This window comes from Triturus cristatus, chromosome 7 (assembly GCF_964204655.1).
Source record: "Triturus cristatus chromosome 7, aTriCri1.1, whole genome shotgun sequence".
NCBI lineage: Eukaryota > Metazoa > Chordata > Amphibia > Caudata > Salamandridae > Triturus > Triturus cristatus.
The window spans coordinates 1849024073-1849049922 of NC_140590.1; the positions used below are offsets into that span (position 1 = coordinate 1849024073).

The 25850-nt window shown below is 46.8% G+C and overlaps 1 protein-coding gene and 1 long non-coding RNA gene across 2 annotated transcripts in view; one reads left to right on the plus strand and one right to left on the minus strand.

Moving 5' to 3' along the window:
* LOC146813430 (uncharacterized) overlaps positions 1–25850 on the plus strand; it is a 339990-nt gene that overhangs the window by 101158 nt on the left and 212982 nt on the right. The window lies entirely within an intron of this gene.
* Positions 147–25850, minus strand: part of LOC146813431 (E3 ubiquitin-protein ligase TRIM39-like) — a 99683-nt gene continuing 73979 nt past the window's right edge. The window contains exon 5 of the mRNA XM_085614204.1: positions 147–658. Within this exon, the coding sequence (XP_085470330.1) occupies positions 147–658 (512 nt within the window). The remainder of the gene's footprint in view (positions 659–25850) is intronic.

The window sequence follows — 25850 nt, forward strand, 5'->3', positions numbered from 1 at the left end:
GCAGCCCCAAGTTAAAGAGGGTGGGAGGGTTAATACCAGGAGATGCAGGAAATCAAAGAGTGGGGGTTATGAAAGGAGGTGGGTGGGTGGGTTGTCTCTCCCTGCCCTGTTATTGACCGGGGGGGGGGGGCGGTGCTGCTGCTCTCCTACACCAGGCGCAGGACTGTCTCCGGCCCGACCCAGAAGAAGGGGTGCAGCGCCCCTGTGAAGGTGTCATTGAAGGTGCTGAGATGCTCCCAGGTGTCTGCGTTGTACAAGGTCAGCTGCCCCCCCTCATAGTCAAGGTAGAGCCCTAGCTTCGGGGGGCCCTGAAGTGGGGACATGGGGATGGGATAGAAGGAGAGAGTCCTGTACCGACCATCATCCCATCGCTGCACAGCCCAGAGCCCGTCCCTAATGTGCTGTCTCGTAACTGCTCCCCCTCCCATAATCTCTTGTGCGACCCCCAATGCCCACCGCCCCACATGCAACACCTGCACCTCCCAGTAATGCCTCCCTGAGGTGAACTCCTCCCTCCCCAGCACAGTGAAATAGTCAGTGAATGTCTTGGGATTGTCGGTCCGGGGCTGCCAGAGTCTGTCTGTCCGTGTTACACGTCTCCCGTCCTCAGACAGGATCAGGCCTCCATGAGCTGTGTCTGGATCCAGGGTCACCAGTGCTGCGGAGAGAGAGAGAGTTAATAACACGCTGTGTAACCTCAGACAAATCACTGCCCAACCTGGAGACCCCAGCACTGCAGAGAGAGGAGAGAGTTAGTGACACACTGTGTGACCTCAGACAAGTCACTGTCCCGCTCAGAGACCCCAGCACTGGAGAGAGAGAAGACAGAGTTAATGACACACTCTTTGATCTCAGACAAGTCACTGTCCCTCCCACAGTCACAAGAATGCACTGATGTGCCCTCCACACCTAGTGCTCCAACCCTTCCACTGGTTCACCCTCCATCACCGGTAATGATGTGCGCTCCAGTCCAGGTGCTAATGTTCCCTCCATCCCACGTCTTGATGTGACCTCTAAAAGGTGCTGATATGCCCTCCATACCAGGCACTGATGACCCTCAGACCTTGGCACTTACGTCCCCTCCACCCTCATGGCTGAAGTTATGCTAATGTTCCCTGCTTCAGACATGTTGTTGCACTTTCTATTGTAGGCGCTAAGTGCCCTTCAACCCTGGCACTCAATCACTCATCACCCTGGTTGTGGGTATCCCCACCACTAAAGAAGCTGACGTGCTCCCCACCACAGCTGCTAGTGTGCCCTCCAGCGAAGGAGTGGATGAGCCCTCCACTCTAGGTGAAGCGGCCCCTCCTCTGAATCTTCTGATGTGCCCTACACGAGGAGCTAATGCTCCCTCAACCCAGAGACCCCAGCACTGCAGAGAGGAGAGATAGTTAATGACACACTGTGTGACCTCAGACAAGTCACTGTCCCGCCCAGAGACCCCAGCACTGCAGAGAGGAGAGCTAATGACACACTGTGTGACCTCAGACAAGTCCCTGTCCCACCCACAGTCACACGTATGCACTGATGTGCCCTCCACGCCCAGTGCGCCAACCCTTCCACAGGTTCACCCTCCATCACTGGTAATGATGTGCGCTCCAGTCCAGGTACTAATGTTTCCTCCATCCCGTCTTGAAGTGATCTCTAAAAGGTGCTGATATGCCCTTCATATCAGGCGCTGATGAGCCTTCATACTACCCTGGGTGTTGCAGTGCCCCCTTTCTCAGTGTCAATGTACACCCCACTGCGAATGCAGATGTGCCCCCCTATTGGAGGCGCTAATTGGTCCTTCACCCCAAGAAGGGTTGTACCCTACACATGCGATACTAATGAGCCCTCCAACCAAAGAGCTGATTAACCCATCTCCCCAGAAACTTCTCTGCCTTCAACACATGTCATGATGTGCCTTGAAACTCTTGTACTGGTAGGTCTTCCAATCAAGCTGGAGGTGAAAACTTCAGCTAAAGATAGCTCAGTGGGTTAAGTGTCTGCAGCAGATACACATCCATGAGGTCTATAGTTCACATGTTTGAGTCCTGTTTAACCAATAACTGTTATCATGTCTCAATCAATGGAGCCCAGGTGTCAACGGGGGAGCTATACCTCACACAAATCTCTGCACAGGGGCCATTAACCCAAAAGGTTGCATTTTAACAGGCTTTAGTTCCTACTGGTATTTATAATTGTTAGCAACTTTTCCAGTGTTATTTAAACTCTTAAATTACCTTTGTGACTCAAAATGTGTGTGATTTCTTCAGGAAGTTATAAGTGGGTTTTGCAGCAATGGAACAACAAACCGAAGAATTCATTTTATCATTTACATTTGGTTTCTAATCTCAAAGCTTAATTATAGACACATTTATAAAAACAGTCACCACAGTTTTGAAGGTGAAGCACAATTCCCCTCTGAGTGGCAGACGCCTAAAACATTTCGGGGCAGATCTATGTTGGAGTTGCGCCACTTTTACGCCGCCGTTGCGTCACTTTTGTGACGCAGCGGCAGCGTAAACACTGCGCCACGTTGCGCCCTATTTACATCGTGACGCATCTATGGAGATGCGTCACGGTGTAAATCCCTGCGCCACATGAAACCTGCGTCAGGTTTCATGTGGGCGTTTCCACGCAGGGGGGGCATTCCGTCGCAGGAACGCCCCTGAAAAGTGACTCAGTGAAATCTATAAGATTTCAGAGTCACTTTCCCAACGCTGATGCGTCAAAACCCTGCGCCTGCTTGAAGCAGGCATAAGGCTTGACGCACCATATTAGGTATGGGGTAAGTTGGCACAGTGCTGAAGTTGCGTCGCGCTTGCGACACAACTTCAGCACTGCGCCAACCTTACGCCGGCAGATACGTCACGTCAAGGGCAAACTTGCGTGACGCATCTTCCCTGGCGCATCCATGCTGATTTGCAGGGATGCGCCAGTGAACATAAATCTGCCCCTTCATGAGCACAAGCTTAACATGAATGGATTTAAGTGCACAAACCTCACTGGTTTCACCAACCCGTCTTTCAGCACCCAAGCGTCACCTAAGCTTGAGGAAAGTCTACCCTGATTGCAGTTATTTCCAAGTGAGTGACATTGCATGAGGACCAGTTGGTGTGAGTGACACCTGCAGGATGAGCAGTGGATGTGAGTGACACCTGAACGAGGAGCAGTGGATGTGAAAGAGACACTTGCACAAGGAGCAGGGGGTGTGTAAGTGACATTTGTTCAATGAGCAGTGGATGTGAGTGACATCTGGTGCACAAGGAGCAGTGGGTGTGTAAGTGACACCTGGATGAGAAGCTGTGGATGTGTAAGTGACACCTGGATGAGAAGCCGTGGATGTGTAAGTGACACCTGCACGAGGAGCAGTGGGTCTGTGAGGGACACCTGCATAAGGAGCATTGGGTATATGAGTCACACCTGCACAAGGAGCAGTGGGTGTGTAAGTCGAATGCACAGGGAGTAGTGGGTGATTGACACCTACACGAGGAGCAGTGGGTGAGTGAGTGACACCTGCATGAGGAGCAGTGGGTATGTGAGTGATACTTGCATGAGGAACAGTGGGTGTGAGTGACACATGGTGCACAAGGAGCAGTGGGTATGTAAGTGACACCTGGATGAGGATCAGTGGATATGTAAGTAACACCTGCATGAGGAGCAGTGGGTGTGCGAGTGACACCTGCACGAGGAGCAGTGGGTGTGTAAGTCGCATGCACAGGGAGTAGTGGGTGATTGACACCTACACAAGGAGCAGTGGGTGAGTGAGTGACACCTGCATGAGGAGCAGTGGGTGTGCGAGTGACACCTGCACGAGGAGCAGTGGGTGTGTGAGTGACACCTGCACGAGGAGCAGTGGGTGTGTAAGTGACACCTGCATGAGGAGCAGTGGGTGTGTGAGTGACACCTGTATGAGGAGCAGTGGGTGTGCAAGTGAACCGTTCAATGAGCAGTGGGTGTGAATGACACCTGGTGCACAAGGAGAAGTGGGTGCAAGTGCCACCTGTAAAATAAGTAGTGGCTGTGTAAGTTACACCTGCACAATGAGCAGTGGGTGTGTAAGTGGCAACTCACGAGGAGCAGTGAGTGTGTAAGTGACACCTGCATGAGGAGTCGTGGATTTGTAAGTGACAACTACATGAGGAGCAGTGGGTATGAGTGGTGCCTGAATGAGGAGCAGTGGGTGTGTAAGTTACAACTGAATGATAAGCAGTGGGTGTGTAAGTGACACATGCATGAGGAGCAGTGGGTGTGTAAGTGACACCTGCACAAGGAGCAGTGGGTGCATAAGTGATACTGTACCAGGAGTAGTGAGGTTGTAAGTGACAGCTGCACAAGTAGCAATAGGTGTTGGAGTGAAACCTGCGCAAGTCGCAATGAGTGTGTAAGTTGCACTTGAGGAGCAGTGGGTGTGTAAGTGAGACGTGCATGTGGAGCTGTTACGTGCCCGGGTTAGGCCCATGTGGTGAAGCTGCTCATTTCTTACATTGTCACATTAACATTTCTGCTGTGACCTGTTGCACATATTTGCGTGAACGACAATGTTGGATTTGTTTCTGTGAAACTACTTTGTTTACACAGCTCGCTTTGCACAATATTATCACGATGCCTCGAACATCATGTACAAGGTCCTTCTACATAGTATGTGCAAATATCATTTCTATCTTCATCCACAGGGCGACAGGGCTAGCTACACATCCATAACATCACTAATCTATACGCACATCACAAGGCTGCTTTCTATTATAAATATAGAGCATCCCATAAGATTAGTAGAGGAGACACTTCAGGTGACACTGGGGGTTCTGCATGCTGAGACGTCACCATGCAGTGGTCTGACATCTACGTGAGGGGGTGTCCAGTTCATGACCAAGACGGGTTCCTACATTCTCTCCCACCAGGTAATAGGGTTGGATTGTCCCTTGTAGGAATTCTTGGCGCTACACCTACACACACTCTAGGTATACTTAGAGTAGGGGTATGCATTGTAGGAGTACACCTGATTACTGCCTTGTTTATATGCCTGTATATATACAGTGTTTTAGCACTGTGGTAGAACTATATCTACTATTTACGCTCTTGGGGCTTGCAATCACTTTCATCTGCTTCTGTCTCCTGATTATCGCAGCACATGTATTCTATACAGAAATAACGTTGGTTCAATAAACATATTGACAACATCCCACTGTGTATTCTCTGTATACTTCTCTGAGTACTAGTAAGCACGACTGACTGAGCGAAAGGTTCTGGTCTGTTTCCACGATCCCTGAGGGGTCAGGGTTGTCATGGTCATTAGTTACCAGAAGCCATTCGCTCCCTGATAAGGTTACGGGGGAGCTTATGGTGGCACTGTGCGCCAGCTGGTCAATAGGCCAACATATCCTGTGGGGGTGCCCAGAATCAATCTAGGCACCTCACCCAAACTTCATGCTGTCCAACAAATGCACAGGTCCTACGGATTAGTAGGAACTACACGACATTGCGCCACCAATGTTGGTTGGGTTCTTAGTTAATAACCTATTTGAGTAGTTCATTCGTCCTTTTCTCAGAGAGCTGTACTCACCTTCAAACTGGAGAAGTCCGTGGTGAGAAGGGAAATCCGCCTCAGTTGAGTAAGTATACCCTATGTTTTGGCTGTAGGTTACTCAAGCTCGAAGGATAACATTTTCCCACATTGTGCTAACCCTATCTCCATAATTTCATTAACTAGATTACTTCTCTCTCCACAATGTCCGTAAACGGAGATAACGGGGGATAGTGAAGATCAAGAAGTTGGACTAAATATTACAGAAAATTGCAGACATGCAGTTACTATGAAATTATTACATTACAGCCTCCCGGCAACAGGGGGGGGGGGCGGGGGTCGTAACCTTCACGGTTGAGGCACACAAAGCATTCAGAGCAGAGGTATTCTATTCTTAAGTTACATTCCGGGCTGCGGATGCTTGCATAAAATCGTTCCACACTTACATTGAAGATGAAACACCAGAGGAATACTTTCCATATGTGGAAATAGAAATTCCGTTAACTTACCAAGAACACATAAACTGATTTAACGGCACCCTCCTCCATACTGTAGAAAATGTGAGACTTATTCCGCTCAGTAAAGAAGACTAAGAAGACAGAACGCCATTAGTACAGACTAGAACATTAATTCTATCGCTACCTGCTTGTTAGCAAAGGCTTAAGCCATAGTTTTAAAATTACTGTTATTTTACTGTTTTTTAAATGTGATGGAATTGTACCTTTTTTAACGAGGCTACTTTGCATTTGGCCAGCATATTTTACACGTATATTTTTGAAGGAGTGGAACAGCATTTTTTTGCTCTCTGAGATCCCCTGGTCCACCGCAGTCATTAGCGGGCTGTTTGTTGTGGAGGGAGATCTCGTGAAATCTAGAATAAATAGGTGACTCACTTCCTGGTTGGGCCTGGTTGGGCACTGGTTTGCCATCTTGTAAAAGGAACGGTCTAGTTCTCCCGCTCCCACACTAAGCCGGGCACTACAAAAGGAGGCTATGGCGCGTGCGCGCAGATGACTAAGAAGACAGAACGCCATTAGTACAGACTAGAACATTAATTCTATCGCTACCTGCTTGTTAGCAAAGGCTTAAGCCATAGTTTTAAAATTACTGTTATTTTACTGTTTTTTAACTGTGATGAAATTGTACCTTTTTTAATGAGGCCACTTTGCATTTGGCCAGCATATTTTGCACGTATATTTTTGAAGGAGTGGAACAACATTTTTTTGCTCCCTGTGATCCCCCTGGTCCACCGCAGTCATTAGTGGGCTGTTTGATGTAGAGGGAGATCTTGGGGAATCTAGCATAAAAAGGTGACTCACTTCCTGGTTGGGCCACACTTAACCGCCATTTTGTAAAAGGAACGGTCTAGTTCTCCCGCTCCCACACTAAGCTGGGCACTACAAAAGGAGGCTATGGCGCGTGCTTGCCAAAGGCAAGCCCGTCCACGCCTGGACCGCGCCCAGCGCCGGAACCCCTGGTCCTGTGGCACCAAAGCCCACCAACACTATCAGGTATTCGCGCGAGAAACTATTAGCACTAAGACAATGTAGCTCCAACAATGCCCCCTATTTCCCCTATCAAGGTAACACTACTGACCAAGTCCAAGTCAAATGGTCCCCTGATAGTCATACACCAGAATGTATCGGACCACCTGAGCATAAGAATCAACAGGGTCCCCTCAAACAAATAAAAGTAGCATCCATTGCCTACTCCTAAATACTAGATCTCTGGTGAAACATCAGCTGGAGTTTCACGATTTTGTCCTAACACTAAATATAGATGTAGCATTTATAACAGAAACGTGGGCAGATGACAGCTCCGGTCCTGATACTGTTGCTGCTATAAATCCTGGGTAGATCACTTTCAGATTAGATAGGCAATATAAAAGAGGAGGGAGACTGGCAATCCTTTATCGAGACAACTATAGTACTACATTCCAACCATTAGTCATGGTGGGCTTCGAAGCAATGACTTTCTCGATCGAGCCGCCAGACTCATCAGTTTTAAAAGGAATTCTAGTTTATCGTCCTCCAAGAGATAGGAACAGTTTCATTGATAAACTCGGTACTGTGATGGAAACTTTAATAATCAATGAGAACTTCACGGTGTTGGGAGATTTCAATTTCCATTTGGAAAACTCTGAGGACCCTGACTCGCTAAAATGTATTGATATAATGGATGCATTTGGACTGCCTTTAGTTACCAAGGGCCCAACACACAAGGCCGGTCATATGTTGGAAAGTGTATTTTCCAACCGGGAGGACATTGTGGTGTCACCTACCCTCCCAATGACTTGGTCGGATCATTATGCGGTCAACTGGCTTATGATGACCAAAACAGTCCCCCAACATAGACCAACCATACAACAAACCATCGGTAGAGCTTGGCATAAAGTCTGCCCAGATGAACTTGAAAAGGCGATCACGGCCACCCCATGCCAACTGGAGAACAATGTGGATCATAATGTTGAGATCCTCTCTTGTTGGCTTAATACTGTGCTGGATAAGATAACACCTATCATTAGCAAAACAGTAAAAAGAAAGATGTCCCAACCATGGTATAACGAGAATCTAAGACTATCGAGACAGGAATGTCGTAGACAGAAACAAAAATGGAGAAAAAACTATGAGGTAGAGGAGAAAACCACATATAAAGCCAAACTTGCAAGGCATAAAAAAGATATCATTCAAGCTAAAACAGAATACTTCACTAAGCACATACAAAAAGTGTGCGATACTAATAAAACCGCCTTCTCGGTTATCAATAAGGCTGGTCAAACCTAATAAGGCTAGTCACACGGAATCAAATCAGGACTTTTGCGATCTATTGGCCAATTGTTTTCAGGAGGAGGTGGTCAATATCTATGACAAATTTGCGTGTAACAACACTCGGACGAAGCACGAATCGGACACCAGGAAAAACATAAATAGTCTTTCTATGTTTATGAACCCCTCGGAAGACCAATTAAAAGACCTTATCCTGTCAATTAAGTCTGGCCCCCCAGACGACCCCTGTCCGCCTAGCATAATGCATCTAATACCCTCCCAACTGGCAGTGAATATGGGGCAAATTATTAATAAAGTATTTTCTAGCGGAATTATTCCCGCCCAATGGAAACGTACTTCAATTCTTCCACTTTTAAAAAAAAGACAACCTGGACAGTACTGAACCCTGCAATTACCGCCCTATTGCAAGACTCCCTTTTTCCGCCAAATGTATAGAAAAATTAATGAACAAACAAATCACAGAACACATTGAAACAAATTAATTGCTAGATGAAACACAACATGGTTTCAGGAAGTATCATAGTAGTGAATGTGCTCTTATAATAGCAACTGAGGATGTCCGTGTGATTCTTGATGGAGGTGGTTCAGCAGCATTGGTGCTGCTTGACCTCTTGACGGCCTTTGATACGGTCAGCCGTGAGATCTTGGCTGACCGTCTCCAGGAGGCAGGAGTAAAAGGCACAGCATTTGAGCTTTTAAAATCATTTTTAACAGATCAACAGCAAAATGTAGCAATGGGGTCAGCAATTTCCAAGCAGTTCTCCCTACCATGTGGAGTCCCTCAGGGCTCAGCCTTGAGCCCCACCCTTTTTAACATATATGTAGTGCCATTAACCCTGATCATAAAAGAGGTGGGTTTCTCATTAGCTTTATACACTGTTGTGGTGTCCCTTACAAATGGAGGAAAGAAACCGGGAGAGGCTTTTAGTGCATGTATGAAGAATGTGAGTGAGTGGATGGATGGAAACTATCTGAAGTTGAACGCATCAAAAACAGAGGTTATCATATTTGGTAACAAACCTTCCCTCTGGACGCCCAATTGGTGGCCAGCAGAACTGGATGCGCTGCCCACACCCTCTACTAAAATCAAGGGGCCCGATTCACAGAACTAACTTAAGACAAAATCCTAACCTTACTACTTTTGGTATTCACAGAAGGCATTTAGTAGTAGTAAAGTTAGGATTTTGTCTTAAGTCTGTCTTAAGTCTGTCCAAAGTCTGTCTTAAGTCTGTCTTAAGTCTGTCCTAAGTTTGTCTTAAGTCTGTCTTAAGTCTGTCCTACTCATTTTGGTATTCACAGAAGGCATTTAGTAGTAGTAAAGTTAGGATTTTGTCTTAAGTCTGTCTTAAGTCTGTCCAAAGTCTGTCTTAAGTCTGTCTTAAGTCTGTCTTAAGTCTGTCTTAAGTCTGTCTTAAGTCTGTCCAAAGTCTGTCCAAAGTCTGTCTTAAGTCTGTCTTAAGTCTGTCTTAAGTCTGTCTTAAGTCTGTCTTAAGTCTGTCTTAAGTCTGTCTTAAGTCTGTCTTAAGTCTGTCTTAAGTCTGTCTTAAGTCTGTCTTAAGTCTGTCTTAAGTCTGTCTTAAGTCTGTCTTAAGTCTGTCTTAAGTCTGTCTTAAGTCTGTCTTAAGTCTGTCTTAAGTCTGTCTTAAGTCTGTCTTAAGTCTGTCTTAAGTCTGTCTTAAGTCTGTCTTAAGTCTGTCTTAAGTCTGTCTTAAGTCTGTCTTAAGTCTGTCTTAAGTCTGTCTTAAGTCTGTCTTAAGTCTGTCTTAAGTCTGTCTTAAGTCTGTCTTAAGTCTGTCTTAAGTCTGTCTTAAGTCTGTCTTAAGTCTGTCTTAAGTCTGTCTTAAGTCTGTCTTAAGTCTGTCTTAAGTCTGTCTTAAGTCTGTCTTAAGTCTGTCTTAAGTCTGTCTTAAGTCTGTCTTAAGTCTGTCTTAAGTCTGTCTTAAGTCTGTCCTAAGTTTGTCTTAAGTCTGTCTTAAGTCTGTCCTACTCATTTTGGTATTCACAGAAGGCATTTAGCAGTAGAAAGTTTGGATTTTGTCTTAAGATTGACTTAAGTTTGACTTATGACAGACTTAGGACAAACTTAGGACAAACTTAGGACAGACTTAAGACAGACTTAAGACAGACTTAAGACAGACTTAAGACAGACTTAAGACAGACTTAAGACAGACTTAAGACAGACTTAAGACAGACTTAAGACAGACTTAAGACAAACTTAGGACAGACTTAAGGCAGACTTAAGACAGACTTAAGATAAAATCCTAACGTTACTACTACTAAATGCCTTCTGTGAATACCAAAAGTAGTTAGTTGAGGATTTTGTCTTAAGTTAGTTCTGTGAATCGGGCCCAAGGACTTGGGCGTCATCATAGATAAGGAATTCAAATTCAAAGAACAAATTAGTAAAATCACATCTGTTTCCTTTTGTGGTATAAGATGAATCAATAAAATTAAGAAATACATACCAGGGGAACTCCTGAAAACAGTGACACTGGCCATGGTCCTCTCACGTATAGCCTATTGCAATAGCCTATATCTAACCCTCAACTCAGGTCTGGTCAACAGGCTCCAGATCATACAAAATGCGGCAGCCAGTCTCATTTTAAAGATCCCTAAAAATATAACAGCAAGAGAAGCCATAAAAAAACTGCACTGGCTGCCGGTTAGACAGAGATGTAAGTTTAAAGCCCTTTGTTTGGCTTTTAAATCTTTGCACGGTCAAGGACCAGTGCAATTTAGGAAAAAACTAAAGTGGTATGTTCCCAACAGAACCTCACGGTCAGGATTGGCTAGGAACATGGTAATTACTCTTTTCAAGAAGGCCACCTGGGGAGGCAGGAGCCTCTTCAGATCAACAGCGATGCTTTGGAACAAATTACCTATTACCCTAAAAACTGCTTCATCTCTGCTGAGTTTCAGGAAAAGCTTAAAAACTTGGCTATTTACACAGACTACATGAACTAACTAATTTATGCTTTTACCTATCCCTAGTAGTAATGCCCCTTCTGTCCTCAGTCTTTATAGCGCCAAGACTTCTTCGGGCAGTAGTTGCGCTTTATAAATCTGATTTACATTTACAATTACAACTTGGCCAGTCCTAGTTGCTTATACACCGCATCCTAATCTTGCTAATTTAGGTGCAGCAGAAACAACAACACTATATGAAGATCTAATACAATTTTACAGAAATCTCACAGAGTTCATTATGCGAACATTCACAGTTAACCCTGTGTGGACTGCTCAGGCTGCACAACCTCAATTGGCTGCTCCGGGTATCAGCCCTCAAACGCTGAATGCCGGTATGGGAAAAGTTCCAACCAGTCAGGAGCAAATTCAGTTTGATGGGGATGACTCCCCCGGTGGAAGATTATACCACTAGGGGTACAGTCTTCGCTGCGGTTTACACCAGATCTCATAGTACCCCTTCAATAGTAGTTTTACCTGATGTACTGAAACAAGTACGGAATGAGTACGGGGCAGGACCTGCCCTGGACTTGGGGATGAAACTGATGGGCAATTTTGCCACCGTATTAACCATTATGTTAAGTAACATAAAAGGGGAAGCAGCAGCATTGGCTATAAACCAATACCTAAGCGAAATTCACTCTTGCACAGCAGGAGCTGGGATAACCTAAAATGATCAAAGAAACCTATGCTACACTAGGAAGAGATGATTTGGGAGCCAGACCTGGGAAAGCATAGGTTAAGAGCAATTCTGAAAATGATAACTCTAAGCAAGCACCCGATTCTTCGAAGAAGAAATGGGACAACAAACAAAAAAATTAACAAAACAATACACGATCTTGGAGTGGGTCTCCTCAACAGGAAACCATTGAGAAAAAATACAATTTAAGAAACTGTGATGATATTTGAAAGCCTGAAAGGTATCAGGATACTGATACATGTTCCTCTCGTTCCTTTTAGGATTCACCCAATCCATGTTCGGAGGTAGTGTATGGTCAGAGCGCAGATCAGAAGAGTGTGTGAAGTCGAAAAGGGAAACACACTGCACTTCAGACTACATCCATATGGAAGACAAAGGACTCCTAAACCTCAACTAAAAAAGAAAAAGGTAGCTGGGATTAAAATAAGCCATGCCCATGGTACTGAGGACTCTGCTTCTGAATGGGGAATGAGCAGTGACGATGCTGGACAGCGTGGCAGAAGTAACAATAGCTCGCCGAATCCTGATGGATAATCTGGCAATAGTAGCGCTGGATGAACATATCACGGTGGAAACACCTGATACAAGGGTAAGTGTTTCACATTGTTTATACAAAATAACACTTCAATTGGTGGGGGACATACCCAGAAACATCAAGGCTCTCTTTTGACAGAACTTGACGTATGGTTACAATATTCTTTTAGCTGAAAAAGATTGGCCACCTGAGTTTGTCATGGAATAACCACTGGGAGAAACTGGGGGGACTCTTACAAACTCCTGGGGGCAACTGTGCTCCTCACCTGTTTTCTGCCATTGTGTTTGGTTCGCCCTCCCGCCGCCATTTATCCACCATACGGCCGCAGTGAGGAGGCAGGTACCACACCACCCAGACTACCTAGCGGCTCCTCCCACAGCCGCCACCAGACAATCACGCGCCTGGAGGCGCTAGAAACCGGCAGCCTAGCCCCCGCATCGCGAGACGCATGCGGGTGACGCCGGGAGAAGCCCGAGACAAGGGCGGGACCATCTGCGACCATCAGAGGCCAGAGGAGGCCGGGCTGGGCCACCCCCATTGTGACTGTCTCAGAGGTACTATATTACTAACTCCACCCCAGTAGCACGTTTTTTCAGACATCTACCCATTCTGGAACTGATTGCAAGCAAAAAGACATTATAAACAGTGGATTATAGATCATTGTACAATCGCGGGAGGGTTTAATTTTTATATATCTTGTTGTAAAGCAGGGAGGATTCAATCACCAGCTAATCAGGCAAGGAGGTAGTGTAGTGGCGGGTTGCTGCAGTGTAAGTTTCGTTCCTACGCCTTCCTCCTTTCCTGTTTCAGTTATGTCCAACAGAACCAAAACGCGCTCTGTTACAAGCAAAGTAAATTCATCTCGGACCTCGAATCCTTTAGGGTCTGAACCAAATGTTGCGTTACAACCTACTGCGATTGACCTGATGTTGCAAAATGTTAATAGGGAGATTGAGTGCACAGAGAGAAGTCTGTCTATTCCAAATACACCCACACAACCCACTGTTCTAAACACATCAGCAATTTCTCATACCGACTCTCCAAACAATTTCACTGAAGGTATTCCTTGTGCGCAGGTGGTAAAAGAAGTAGTCATAGACACAAATAGGGAATCAAAACAAGGGGGAAGCAAGAAGGGCCAACTTCGGAAAAACAAACAAAGCAGGGTTACACACGGTTCGAAAGATAGGGAGGCAGCAGTCACCGAAGTGCCAGTGACACGTCATCAAACTCCACCTGGATGGATGGACGAAGTAATAGGAGACCTCCAAAAACACATGGAAACTTTCATTATGAATCAGCTGAAACCAATAATTAGCAGGCTAGATAAAGTGATTAATGAATTGACAAAGCAGGGAAGATCTAAGGGCCTTATAGATTGTAATTTAACAGCAAACCGTTCCCTAGCAGGCCCCACGTTAGCTGGTCAGATAGTCGGTAATAATAATTGTGCGAGTAACAAGCAATGCACAATTGTACAAGTCCACGAAATACCCAAACCTACAGGCCAGGTAGAGAGGGGAAGTACTCAGAAGGGGGGGACAAAGGACACGGATAAGGCCCAACAGCGAACAAATGCCCTGCTAGCTCAAATAGGAAATCTAATAACCCATGTCCACACTAACACAAATCTGACAAGCCATGAGCCGAATGACAGATTTGTTCATCACGCACCACCACATATTAATTTGCCCATTGAAGCATGCCCTTTTGTTGTTGCCTTTACAGGGGTTCCCAAACTCAGGGAAGGGGAGAAAGAGTCATACACGGAACTGAAAAGCAAAATAATAAAGTGGTTAAACATACACAGGCCCCTGCGGGGAGGAGAGTGCGGAGAGATTGTCCATGTGAGAAGGGTAAACTGGATAGGCGGCAGGAGGAAAGATATCACAGGGGATTGCATCGTAGTAAACTTTAGGAACGCTGATCTAGTGAAATACATATTAGGCAGCTATAATAAAAACCATACGAGCACCATATGTTCCTTACCATTAGGATACTTCTACCCGAGAAGACGCGCTGCAAACGTCTATGCTTATGCTAGAACAGGAAACACACCAACAAGACATTGGGCCAGAATGGAAGAGCAGAGAGGACAGGATTATACTCAGTGGGCAAATACAAACAGGTTTAGCCCGCTACAGTCCCTTGACGAAAACGACTGACTATCCCAAATTGGGAAATGTCATGAAAAGATGGCTGAAAGGGTGGACAATAAATTAAGTGCACAGAGGGTCCCAGAAAGCTATCAAGCAAAGAGGGTGGGTGTACATCGAACATCTGTAGGTGAGGATGATCAGGGAGTGACATTGCTTTGGAAGGATGATCTAAGGACACACAACCAGGGAGGAGAGGTTGGAAAAGCACCGAGAGAAGGTCTGATGTTACTGTCCTGGAATATTGCAGGCTTGGCAGGGAAATTTGAAAATTGTGATTGGAAGAAAATCTTCCGTGGCTATCATATATTAGCTTTCCAGGAGACATGGGCGGTAGAATCCTCCCCTTATCAAATAGAGGGTTACAAGTGTTTCTTTGTACCAGCTATAGAAGGCAGATCAGGCAGAGCTGAGGGAGGGCTGGCTTTGTATGTCGATCTAGATGTAGAAGGCTCATGGTCACAACCTTCCTAGACATCGCACACCTTCCAGGCAGTTGTATTTCAAGGTCAAGGGCTGAGATTACTGATATTCAATATCTATAATTCAGGGCCAGTGGATGGGAATTACTCAGTAATCCAGGAACTAGATTACAGACTTAATTATGAGATTAGTCAGAGGAAAGGGGTGGGAGAACCTATAGTCTTGATTATGGGTGATTTAAATTGCCATCTTTTCCCAAAATTGTCCCCCGTAAGTGCTGACTGGTCATCATGCCCGGCAGAGAGTGGGCCACACTTTGAGCACAACAAGGAGGGTACAACCTTTATGAAGCTATTAGACACTTATGCTCTAACACATACAATAGACTTGGTGGCCCCGGGTAGGGATGGTACTCTCACTCCAACATTCAAAGGTAGGGGATGCCACTCCATTATAGACTATATTATGATATCTACCTTTGCAAAGGACCGGGTCAAGGAGGTGAAAATAGATTGGAGTCCCTTCAGTGACCATAACCCATTGACGATGGAACTAATATATAGTGGTCGCTCTATTAGAAGTAAACCGGCAGCCATCGAATTGCGACCAGTGGACCAGGGGAGGCGACTTAGATGGGCAAAAATTAATGCCCAGGAGTTCTATGGAACTCTAGTAGAAAAAGGTAAAAAACAGATTTATGATTGTCTTGATCCCTTAGCAGAGGGAGGTGTGCTGGTCTCAGTGTTCGAGTCATTAACTAACTTGGTGGGTGAACTACTGAAAGTAAAAGGGACCAAAAAGAACGGAACCCAACCACGTTGGTTTGATTCCGAATGCTCGCGAGCACTGAGAGACTTAAAATCATGCCTTAAAACCCAACTTAGGGACAAGCAGAAAGTAGCTCTCTATAGAAACATATACAAAACAAAGGTAAAACAGAGGAAAACCACGCTTCAAGCGGAAGTCTGGGCTGACCTAAGGGAGGCTGGGGAGAATAGAGATTTTAATGAATTCTGGAAAATCATCAATAGACCCTGCTTTCAAGACAGTAATGCTCCGGTGCTTAGCAATAATATACTCCCCGAACAGTGGGTGGCTCATTTTAAGGGCCTTTACAATCATAGCAATGATACTGTGTCTGTAGGGGGTTGGGACGGGGTTCAGCTCGGTGAATCAGAATTTTCACTTCAAGAAATCACCCAAGCAATCCAAGGCCTGATACGTAACAAAGCTCTGGGGCTTGATGGTACGCCACCAGACCTCTATCTAAGCAACATCGAGCTTTGGGCCCCTTTTATGACAAGGGTGCTAAACGCAGCTATAAAATCTGGTCTTCCGCGATCTTGGTCTACAGCATTGATTGTCCCTATCTTCAAAAAAGGGAGTAGGGACAATCCTCAATGCTATAGACCAATCTCGTTGATAGACGTGTCAGACAAATTGCGGGGCAGGGCGGTTTTAAATCGCCTTATGGCCTGGACATAAGAGCACCACGTCATGGTAGACACCCAATATGGCTTTAGATCGGGTAAATCAACAAGCGATCAATGCATTAACCTTTACTTATGAGCAGCAAAATACATAAAGGCTAGTAAAGGTACACTCTACATGGGTTTTATGGATCTGGCTGCGGCTTTTGATAATGTAAATAGGAGTAAACTTTGGGCCATGATGAGCAATCTGGGAATTGATCCCGGACTTATTAACATTCTCAAGGAATTACATTGGAACACCACGGCCAAGGTCCGCTTTAGCACGGGGGGGGGAGTACCGATCCCTTCCCGTGCACCAGCGGAGTGAGGCAGGGATGTATCCTTGCCCCCTTTCTATTTTCCCTTTATATAAATGAGTTGGAGAGAACACTGGTTGACTTAAATGTGGATTGTCCCAAAGCAGGAACGCGTCATATCCCGGTACTGTTGTACGCGGATGACGCGGTCCTGCTTGCTCGAACAGCTCTGAGTCTACAACATCTCGTTGATGGGTTTGTGGAATTCATGGACAAATTAGACCTGTCCGTGAATCTGAACAAATTCTACGTGATGGTGGCGGGCAAGAAACCATGTAGAAAATTTGTATTTAAAATAGGGTCCCACACACTAGAAACTGTAAACTCCTTCTCCTACTTGGGCCTTTTGTTTGATGGGGAGATAAAGTTCGACTTTTTAATTGAGGAAAGGTGTAGAAAGCTGGTCTCCGCAAACGGTGCGATACTCAACTTTGCCCGAAGACTGGGTCGTTGGTCACCAGAGCAAGTAATGAATCTATACGTAGCTGTAAGTACTGCAAAGGCCTTATATGCAGAGGTCTGGGGCTTCAGGGATGCAAAAACTTTTACAGTTGGAGGAAGACAAATTCCTACGTAGGATCCTGAAGCTACCACAGAGTACCCCAGCAGGAACTGTACACGCTGAGCTTGGGATTCCATTTATCACAGACCAGGTGAAGGTGAGGCCTATTATGACATGGCTCAGAATTTGGGTGAATCCCGAAGCTGAGCTAAGTAGGGTAATAGTTGGCGATTGCTTACAAAAAGACAATTGCCTCCAAATTCCTTGGCTGAAGTATATCAAGGATACATTAGGAATCATCGATCAGTCGCTACTATTCACTGATCCGACTTCCATTACCACCGCTTGCAGACATCAAATTAAAAAACAGCTACTAGAAAAACTTGAATTGCGAAGATTAAGTTCCGAATCTGCAAAAAAATCGATTGTGGCACACCGTCTAGTGAGTAATGGAGAAGGCATGGAGCCCTATTTATTTTTAATGTACAACCAGCAGGATAGATTTTTAATGTGTCGTTTTAGGCTCAATTTGTTACATAATATTTTAGCATATCCATCAGGTTTTACTTTAACAATTGAGCAGAAGGGAGTATGCGGCTGCGACAATAGGTCTCCGCAGGACACCCTTCAGTTTGTACTTTTGTGTTCTTTTTATCGAATTCCCCGCCGCAGATTTCTTGTTGATATTTTAAAAGAAGTAAAACTCCGTCAAGCCAAGACTGCTCTACTATTTTTGCAAAAGGCCAGTGATATGCGTATCCTGTGCTCTATTATGAATTTTCTGAAAATAGTAGTAAGACTAAGAAATACAAGAGACTGAGCAGCGATGTATATAATGCCATATGTTTAAATGTTTTAACCCTCCTTTTAATGATGTATGGTTCAGAAATGTAACTAATGTATTTTGTATAATGTATTTTTATGATGGTTTTTAATCATCGAAATAAAGATCTACTGAACTGAACTGAACACTGGGAGAAACAGTAATTTTACCTGCTTTTTCTGACCTCATTCCGGAATCAGTTAGACATTCATATGCCAAGAAGTGGGTGTTAGTGCTAGCTCCTGCACTTTACTGAAATCGTGTTGGGTGGGATGATGAGTCTCCTCATCACGAAATCCTGTTAAAATCAGTTCCTCAACCCCAGAGACAGTACCCAATGAAACATGAAGTTAAAAAGCAAGTTAGGAAAATCCTAGAACAAAATTGCACCTCGCCCATGAATAATACCTTGTTTCCCTTAATAAAACCGGACAATTCATAGCATCTAGTCGTAGACTACAGACCTTTGAGCACTACACATGCACATTTGCTGTACAGAATGCACATAGTGGCGCACTAATGAATAACATTGTGCGGAAGAAATACAAAACAACACTTGAAATCTCAAATGGATTTTTCTGACAGAATATAGCGCCTGGAAGCAGATATTTGACCACATTTTCAGTGCTAGGTTCACAAGGTCAGTTTTGCCGGTTACCCCAAAGGTATGAGAAGAGCCCTGGGCTGTTTTCAGGTAAAGTAACAGAGTTACTTCAAAATGTTAATGAGGTGGCCTTGTCCTATGTAGATGATATTTATCTAACAGATGATGAGATAATGAACACTTGGCTAGAGTGAACCACATAATTCTTGGTTTAGCTCACCTGGGTTACAAATGTAATTTTGAAAAATCCAAAATTGCCCACCTCAATGCCCTGTTTCTGGCCTATGATTTGTCAAATGAAGGCAAAGGCCTGGCATGCACCGCTCCAACCTCCAACAACTCTGAAAAGACTACAATCCATGTAAGGATCCCTAAATTTTGACGGAACATACATTTTGGATTACGCAGAATGAGTAAGACCATTCTAGGATTTAATCAGACCAGATTTTTCAATCAACCATTGGACACAAGAACACACAAACATTTTACGTTCTGTAAAAGCTGACACAGCTAACCTGGTGATCCACGCAGTCACTGGGCCTACCGGATACACCTGTATCACTTTCAACAAAGGTGATACAGTACCTATTGCTTACAAATCACATTTGTACACAAACGCTGAAATGTGTTTTGCACCCACTGAGAGAATTCTCATAGCGGTACAGACTGCAATATTGAGAGAGACAGCACTGGCTCGGGGTAAGCGAATCATTGTCGTTACCCTTGTACCAACCTTAGAGGCCGTTACTGAGCAAGTGTTTCAAATGCAAAAGCATTGCATCCATGATGGATTCACTGGGCTAACTCTCTCACTGCAACAGATGTAGATTGCAAATTTGATTCTACACTACAAACACAAGCATTCCTGCATTACGAACAAGAATATCCACTGCCGAATGAAAGAATGCCTCTAGATCAATATGAATACATCATTTATATCAATGGATATGCTCATCCTGCCGTGATTCATCCAACTATGTCCAGTCCTATAACGAATATCTTCACTATTGGGGCCAGAATGGATTTCAAGATTCCAAGGGTTGCACAATCAAGCACAAGCTGCTTTTGGTACAAGTGGCGAAGCTGAAAGAATGCTTGACACAGGCTCATGTTATCCACACATTGAGTCATCAGCATGTTGGCGTTCACGTTGAAGGGAATTCCATGGCAGATGAGGCCACTAAAGCAACAGCCCACACTGCTGCCATTGCAACAATCACTCATTCAAGTATGAGATAAGACAGAAACGTCATGGTGGATGTCAGTGCTGCCCACAATGGCACCCACCTGCTGAATGGTTTTCCACTGAAGTACTCCTACAATTTAAATGCACAGAATATTCCATATGCTCAGATTCCAGGGGTGGGGGATAGAGTAATACCAAATGCCGACCGCAGATTGGGACTGATACTAGCTGCACACGAGGGTCTGGCTTCTGCACACACAATGGTTACTGCTACAGTCTTGTTACTGAAGCAGTGCTATTGGTGGCCAGGTCTAACAAAACAGACCAAGAACTTTGTCCTTAAATGTGACATCTGCCAGCAGATGAAGGGATCAACCATAGCATGACCACCTCAAACACCTCTATTGATCTCAGACAAACCTCTAGGGGTTGTTTATTAGGATCACTGTGGTCCCTTACACTCAGATGGACCCTACAAGTGCATCTTGGTGCCAGTGGATTCATGCTCCAGATTCTGGTGGGATTGGCCACAGTGCTTGGATGACGCTCTAACTGTTATAAAGGAGTTGCGAGTCTTCATCTGGACCCATGCAATTGGCACACTACAGTCCGACCAGGGCCCCACGTTTAGCTCTTAGACTTACAAAAAAGCCATGGGAGGTTTGGGTGTGGCCTTGCGGTTATCCTCCCCCTACCATCCTGAGGGAAATTTGGCAGTTGAGAGGAAAAACCATGACTTAAAGCAGTCCTCAACAGCAACGGTATGAGGCTTGGGTGGCAGTTGGGTCAATCACCTATATGGGGTCCAGGGGGCACTCAATCACATGCCAAGAAAATCCCTGGGGAGGTCATACTCCTTATGAACTCCTGTTCAGTGTGAGAATGTGGGTGCCAGACCTCGATAATGTCAGCGCAGTGGTGGCAGAAACACCATTTGACAACAATGAACGTTTGGCTGCTTTTTTTTTTGATAAACTAATTTTATTGTTTTCACACACAATTTCAACCACATATTGCAATGCATAAAAAGCATAGATATATACAAAAGGCAAGATTTTCCCGATGTACAAATCTGGCAGGGTATAAAATAATATAAGCAGACATTTCCTATAAATCTAAACCAGTCCCCCCAACCATTTCCCCCACACCCTACGATATTTCTTGGGACAACCACGTGCCACATAAAGAGTTTTCTCCTGCGTGGCGCACCAGTTAACCCCGCTCCGCCAGCGTCCAACGCTCGGGGAGTCTGAACATATCCAGGAGGCGGCTATGTCCCTTTTAGCCACGGCCAATGAAGTAGTGAGAAACAGTTTTTTATTCCTGGACCGGTACAGCCCATCCGTAATCCCCAGAAGTGCGTATCGAAGATGGTGGCAGACCTCCCAACCCAGCACCTCCACAAGTTCTTTTTCAATGTCACCCCAGAACCGTGTCAACTTGGGACAAGCCCATACCATGTGGAAGAAGTCAGCGGGATCATTTGCACACCTGGTGCATGCGGGGGATGGGCGAAGTCCAGCCTGATGAAGGCGTGCTGGGGTCAGGTAGGCTGCGTGCAAATAGTATAGTTGGACCAAGCGAAGACTGGCAGAAGCAGTGACAGTCCTAGGGGCCATAAGGGCTTCATGCCAATCCACCTCGTCCAGAGTTCCCACCCATTTCTCCCATTGATGTCCGAGTCGGTCTAGAGTGGTCGGGGTATTATTGATTAGTGTGCGGTAGATGCGGGAGACTCCCCCTTCCCCAGGTCCCCAAGCATGATCTGTGCCTCAGGCGGGCTGTGCTCAGGGATCCGCGTGCCCCCAGGGAGGTGTACATGGAGGGCGTGGCGCAGCTGCAAATATTTGTAGAATTGGGACTGGTGCATGGAATACCGGGACCGCAGGTTCGCAAAGGAGTGCATATGGTCACTCGCCCATACATCGCCCAACTGAGAGATCCCTATAAGATCGCAGGAGCAAAAGACCTGTAAGCCACTCACCTCCTTAAGCCAGGTGCCGTGCCAGAGGGTGTGCACCGGGTCAACTTGTGTTTCCACTGAGTATGCTGCAGCGCAGCCCACCAGGCAAAGAGCACGGAGCGCGTCACGTCTGGTAGTCGAGATGGAATGGGGTCCCCATAGAGCATGGATTGGATGTCAGTCAGCGTCATTGTGTGCAGCTCAAGCCTGTAGGCCGGGTCGGACCACACCCGTTAAACCAATCGTGTATGGAGAGTAAGCGCGTGGCCAGGTAATAAAGATATAAGTGAGTCATCCCCAGACCCCCGTCAAATGATGGTATCCTGCAGGTGTTTAGGGCCAGGCAAGCCCTTCCCTTCCCCCATAGGAATTTAGAGACCATACTGTCTAGCTCCCGGAACCAGGTCCTTGGGAAACAGAGGGGGGTATTTTGAAGAACGCAGAGGAACCTGGGAAGAATCATCATTTTAAACAGGGCGACTCTCCCCATGAGGTTCAGAGGTAGCGTCTGCCATTTCTGAAGATCCGATTTGGCTTTCTTAAGCAAAGGAGTAACGTTAAGGGCCCATCCCAAGTCGGGGAGCAGGGTCACCCATGTCCCCAGGTATTTAAACGAATGGCGCCGGATTGGTATGTTGGACTGCCAATCATAACAATCTCTGAGTAGGTGTAGAGGTACCAGGAATGAATTGTCTGGGTTCAGCCAGAGGCCAGAAGCCCGTTCAAAGGACTGGAGAATCCGGAGAAAGTGAGGCCCGGACCAAGAGGGTCTGCCAAATAAATAAGAACATCGTCCATGTAGAGGGCGATCTTGTCGGCCCCTGCATTGGGCCAATCCCAACCCTGCACACATCTCTCGGACCTTATCAAAGCCGCCAAGAGTTCCATCACCAGGGCGAAGAGTAGTGGAGAGAGTGGGCACCCCTGTCGCGTTCCTCGGCAGACAGGAAATGGCTCCGACAAAACCCCGTTGACTAAAACACGAGCTCTTGGGTGGGCGTAAAGGACACGGACCAGGCTCTGGAAATGTGGACCAAAGCCTACCGTGGTGAGAACGGCGTCCAGAAACCCCCAATCCACCGAGTCGAAGGCTTTCTCGAAATCCACCAGGAGGACAGCCAAGTATGGGGTGAGCAAGTGATGGTGGGCCAGGGCCAGGTGCAGTCGCCAGAGACAATGCCGGGTTCCACGGGAGGGCATAAACCCGCACTGGTCCGGGTGAACCAAGACGGACAGGTGTGGCTGGAGCCGCTGAGCCAGGATTGTGGCAAAAAGTTTTAAATCCGGATTAATAAGAGAGATGGGGCAGTAGTTCGCAAATCGTGGAGGGGGTGGCTGGGATTTGGTAAGAACCACAATGGTGGCCAGGTCTGTCTTAGGTGGGAAGGATCCCTTGTCAACCACTTCCGCAAACAAGCCAGCAAGGTATGGAATGAGGGTCTCGCGATATAGAGCATAGTATTCTTGGAGGAGGCCGTCTGGACCCGGCAATTTGCCGGAGGAAGTAAGGGTTATTGCCTCGCCGATCTCCTCATGAGTGATAGGGCGGTCAGGATCCGCCTAGACCATGGGGTCTATTTGCGGAAGGCAGGCGCTCCTGGTTTCTAGCAAGCCCTTGAGTGAAAGTGTCGGGGATTTGGCCGCATATAGTTGGCGGTAGAATGAAGCGAAGGCGCGGGCCATCTCTGTAGGGGAGCGGTGCACCGAGCCATCCAGATCAACTATTTCAAGAATAATGCGGTTCACCCTGGGATAGGTAGCTAGCCTGTGAAGGAGGGAGCCATTCTTGTCACCCCATGCATATACCCTGGCAACTGACGAATGCTAGAGAAGTTTAGCTGCATCCATGGAAAGTTGGCTAATCTCTGCATGGAGGTGGGCAAGAAGTTTTTCCCCGGGCGTGTCCACAGCTACAGACAAGTTTTGTTTGAGGTGCAGCACCTGCGCCTCGCGGGAGGAAATCTGTTGCAGTTGCTCCTGCCGCTGACGCTTAAGCTGGCCCTTAGCGACACCACGGATTGCGGCCTTGCTCGCCTCCCATAGGATACCCGGAGAGGACACAGACCAGTCGTTGGCCAAAAAATACTGCTTGAGTTCCTGCCCCACTGCCTTTTGGAACTCCTTATCTTGGAGGAACCACGCGTTCATCCTCCGCGTCTGACGCATTGAGGGAGGAAGGGGTCCCGTGCAGAGTAGGACCGGCGAGTGGTCAGATAGACCCCTAGGGTAAATACGTACATCTTGAATCACGGCACAGTCCGTCGAGGGTACAAAGATAGCGTCGATGCAAGCGTGCGTGTGGTGGGCTGCCAAGGTGTGGGTGAACTGCTTGGTCTGTGGATGCCAGATACGCCATGTGTCGCAAAGCCCCAGTGATTCGGACCAGGTCAGTAATTGTTTCACCTGTGCGGTTCTACTGTGGGACGGGGGGCGGACGTGTCTAGAACAGGAGAGGAAACCGTATTAAAGTCCCCTCCAATGAAAGTGGGGCCCTGGGGCAAGGAGGACACGAGGTCGATTGAGTTGGCCAAGGTCGCTGCAAGTAATGAAGGGGGTGAGTATATGGATACTAAGTTCAGGGGGTTACCATTCAAAGAGCCGCAAAGGGCCACTGACGTGCCCTGCGGGTCGTGAATGACCTTTGAAGTCACGTAGGGAAGGGAACGCTTCAACAGGATTGTGACCCCGTGGGAACCCCTGGTAAACCCAGATTGCCAAACCCAATGAAACCCGTAACGTGGCAGAAAGGGACAATGATTCCCCAGCAAGTGCGTTTCCTGCAGTAGGAGTACCTCTACCCTGAGGCGTTGTGCATACCGCAATACAGCCATACATTTGAAGCGGCCCAGAAGGCTATAGACGTTCCAGGACAATAGGTGAAGGGAGGCCTTGGTACTGGTGTATCAGTCATGGCTGTAGGTGGTCGTAAGGATGGAAGGAGGCCATACCAAAAGTCATGGTCATGGGAGGGGTCGCTAGCGCGTCAGACCAGGTGTCAGGAAGAGGCTTGAAGAAGGGTTGGTGTCGTGTGAGTGCTCGTGTGACAAAACAACAAAAAACAAAAACAAACTGTGGGAAAAAACAATCCCAACCCCCTACCCACCCCACCCCCCACCCCATACTTCGAGAACAGAAGCATCTGTCGGCCCCCCTAAAGAATTAGAAACCAAACTAAAACGCTCGGGTTGAGATGCGTGGATGGACCCCTCCATATGAACGGATGTGTAGTGTCTTGGCAGAAAGACGAAGATTCAGAGCAAACAGTCTGCCATAGCTCCAGGCCCCCAGCAGGTCGGGGCATGACCCCAAGCGCTTACAGGTGCAGCAGACACCCGCCAGCCCATCAGAGGGACTCCCGCCGGGTTGACAGTGGGAAATCCACAGGCGAGCCTCCAGAAGATTGCGGCTTGAGATGGGGAGGGGAGGTCCAGGGGCTTGAAGAGTCTTGGAGTTTCTGTGCTGTTAGGCTGGAGGATCTCTGGGACGCCTCCTGAGACCGAAGCCTCCTGCAGGAGTGCGTGCCGCTTCGGCGCTGGCGCCCCGGAGACCGGGGCTGCGAGGGCAGGGCGCTCGGCGGCTTGAGGGTCTGACTACACAGCAGCCTGAAGGGTTGTTCCTCTGTTAACCAAGTCCAGGCTGCTTGAGGAGGCTCGAAGAAGTGCGTCTTGTTCTGGAAAACAACCCACAGACGTGCTGGAAACTGCAGTTGGCATTGGAGGCCCAGGGAGCATAATTTCTTTTTGACCTCGATGTATGAGCGACGCTGGTCCTGTACTTCTCTGGTGTAGTCCGGGAACACCATGATGGTGTGGTTTTGGAATTTTAGGAGACCCAGGGAGCACGCCTCACGCAGGATGGCATCCCGGTCCTTGAAGTTGAGAATCTTCAGGATGATAGGACGAGGAGCGTC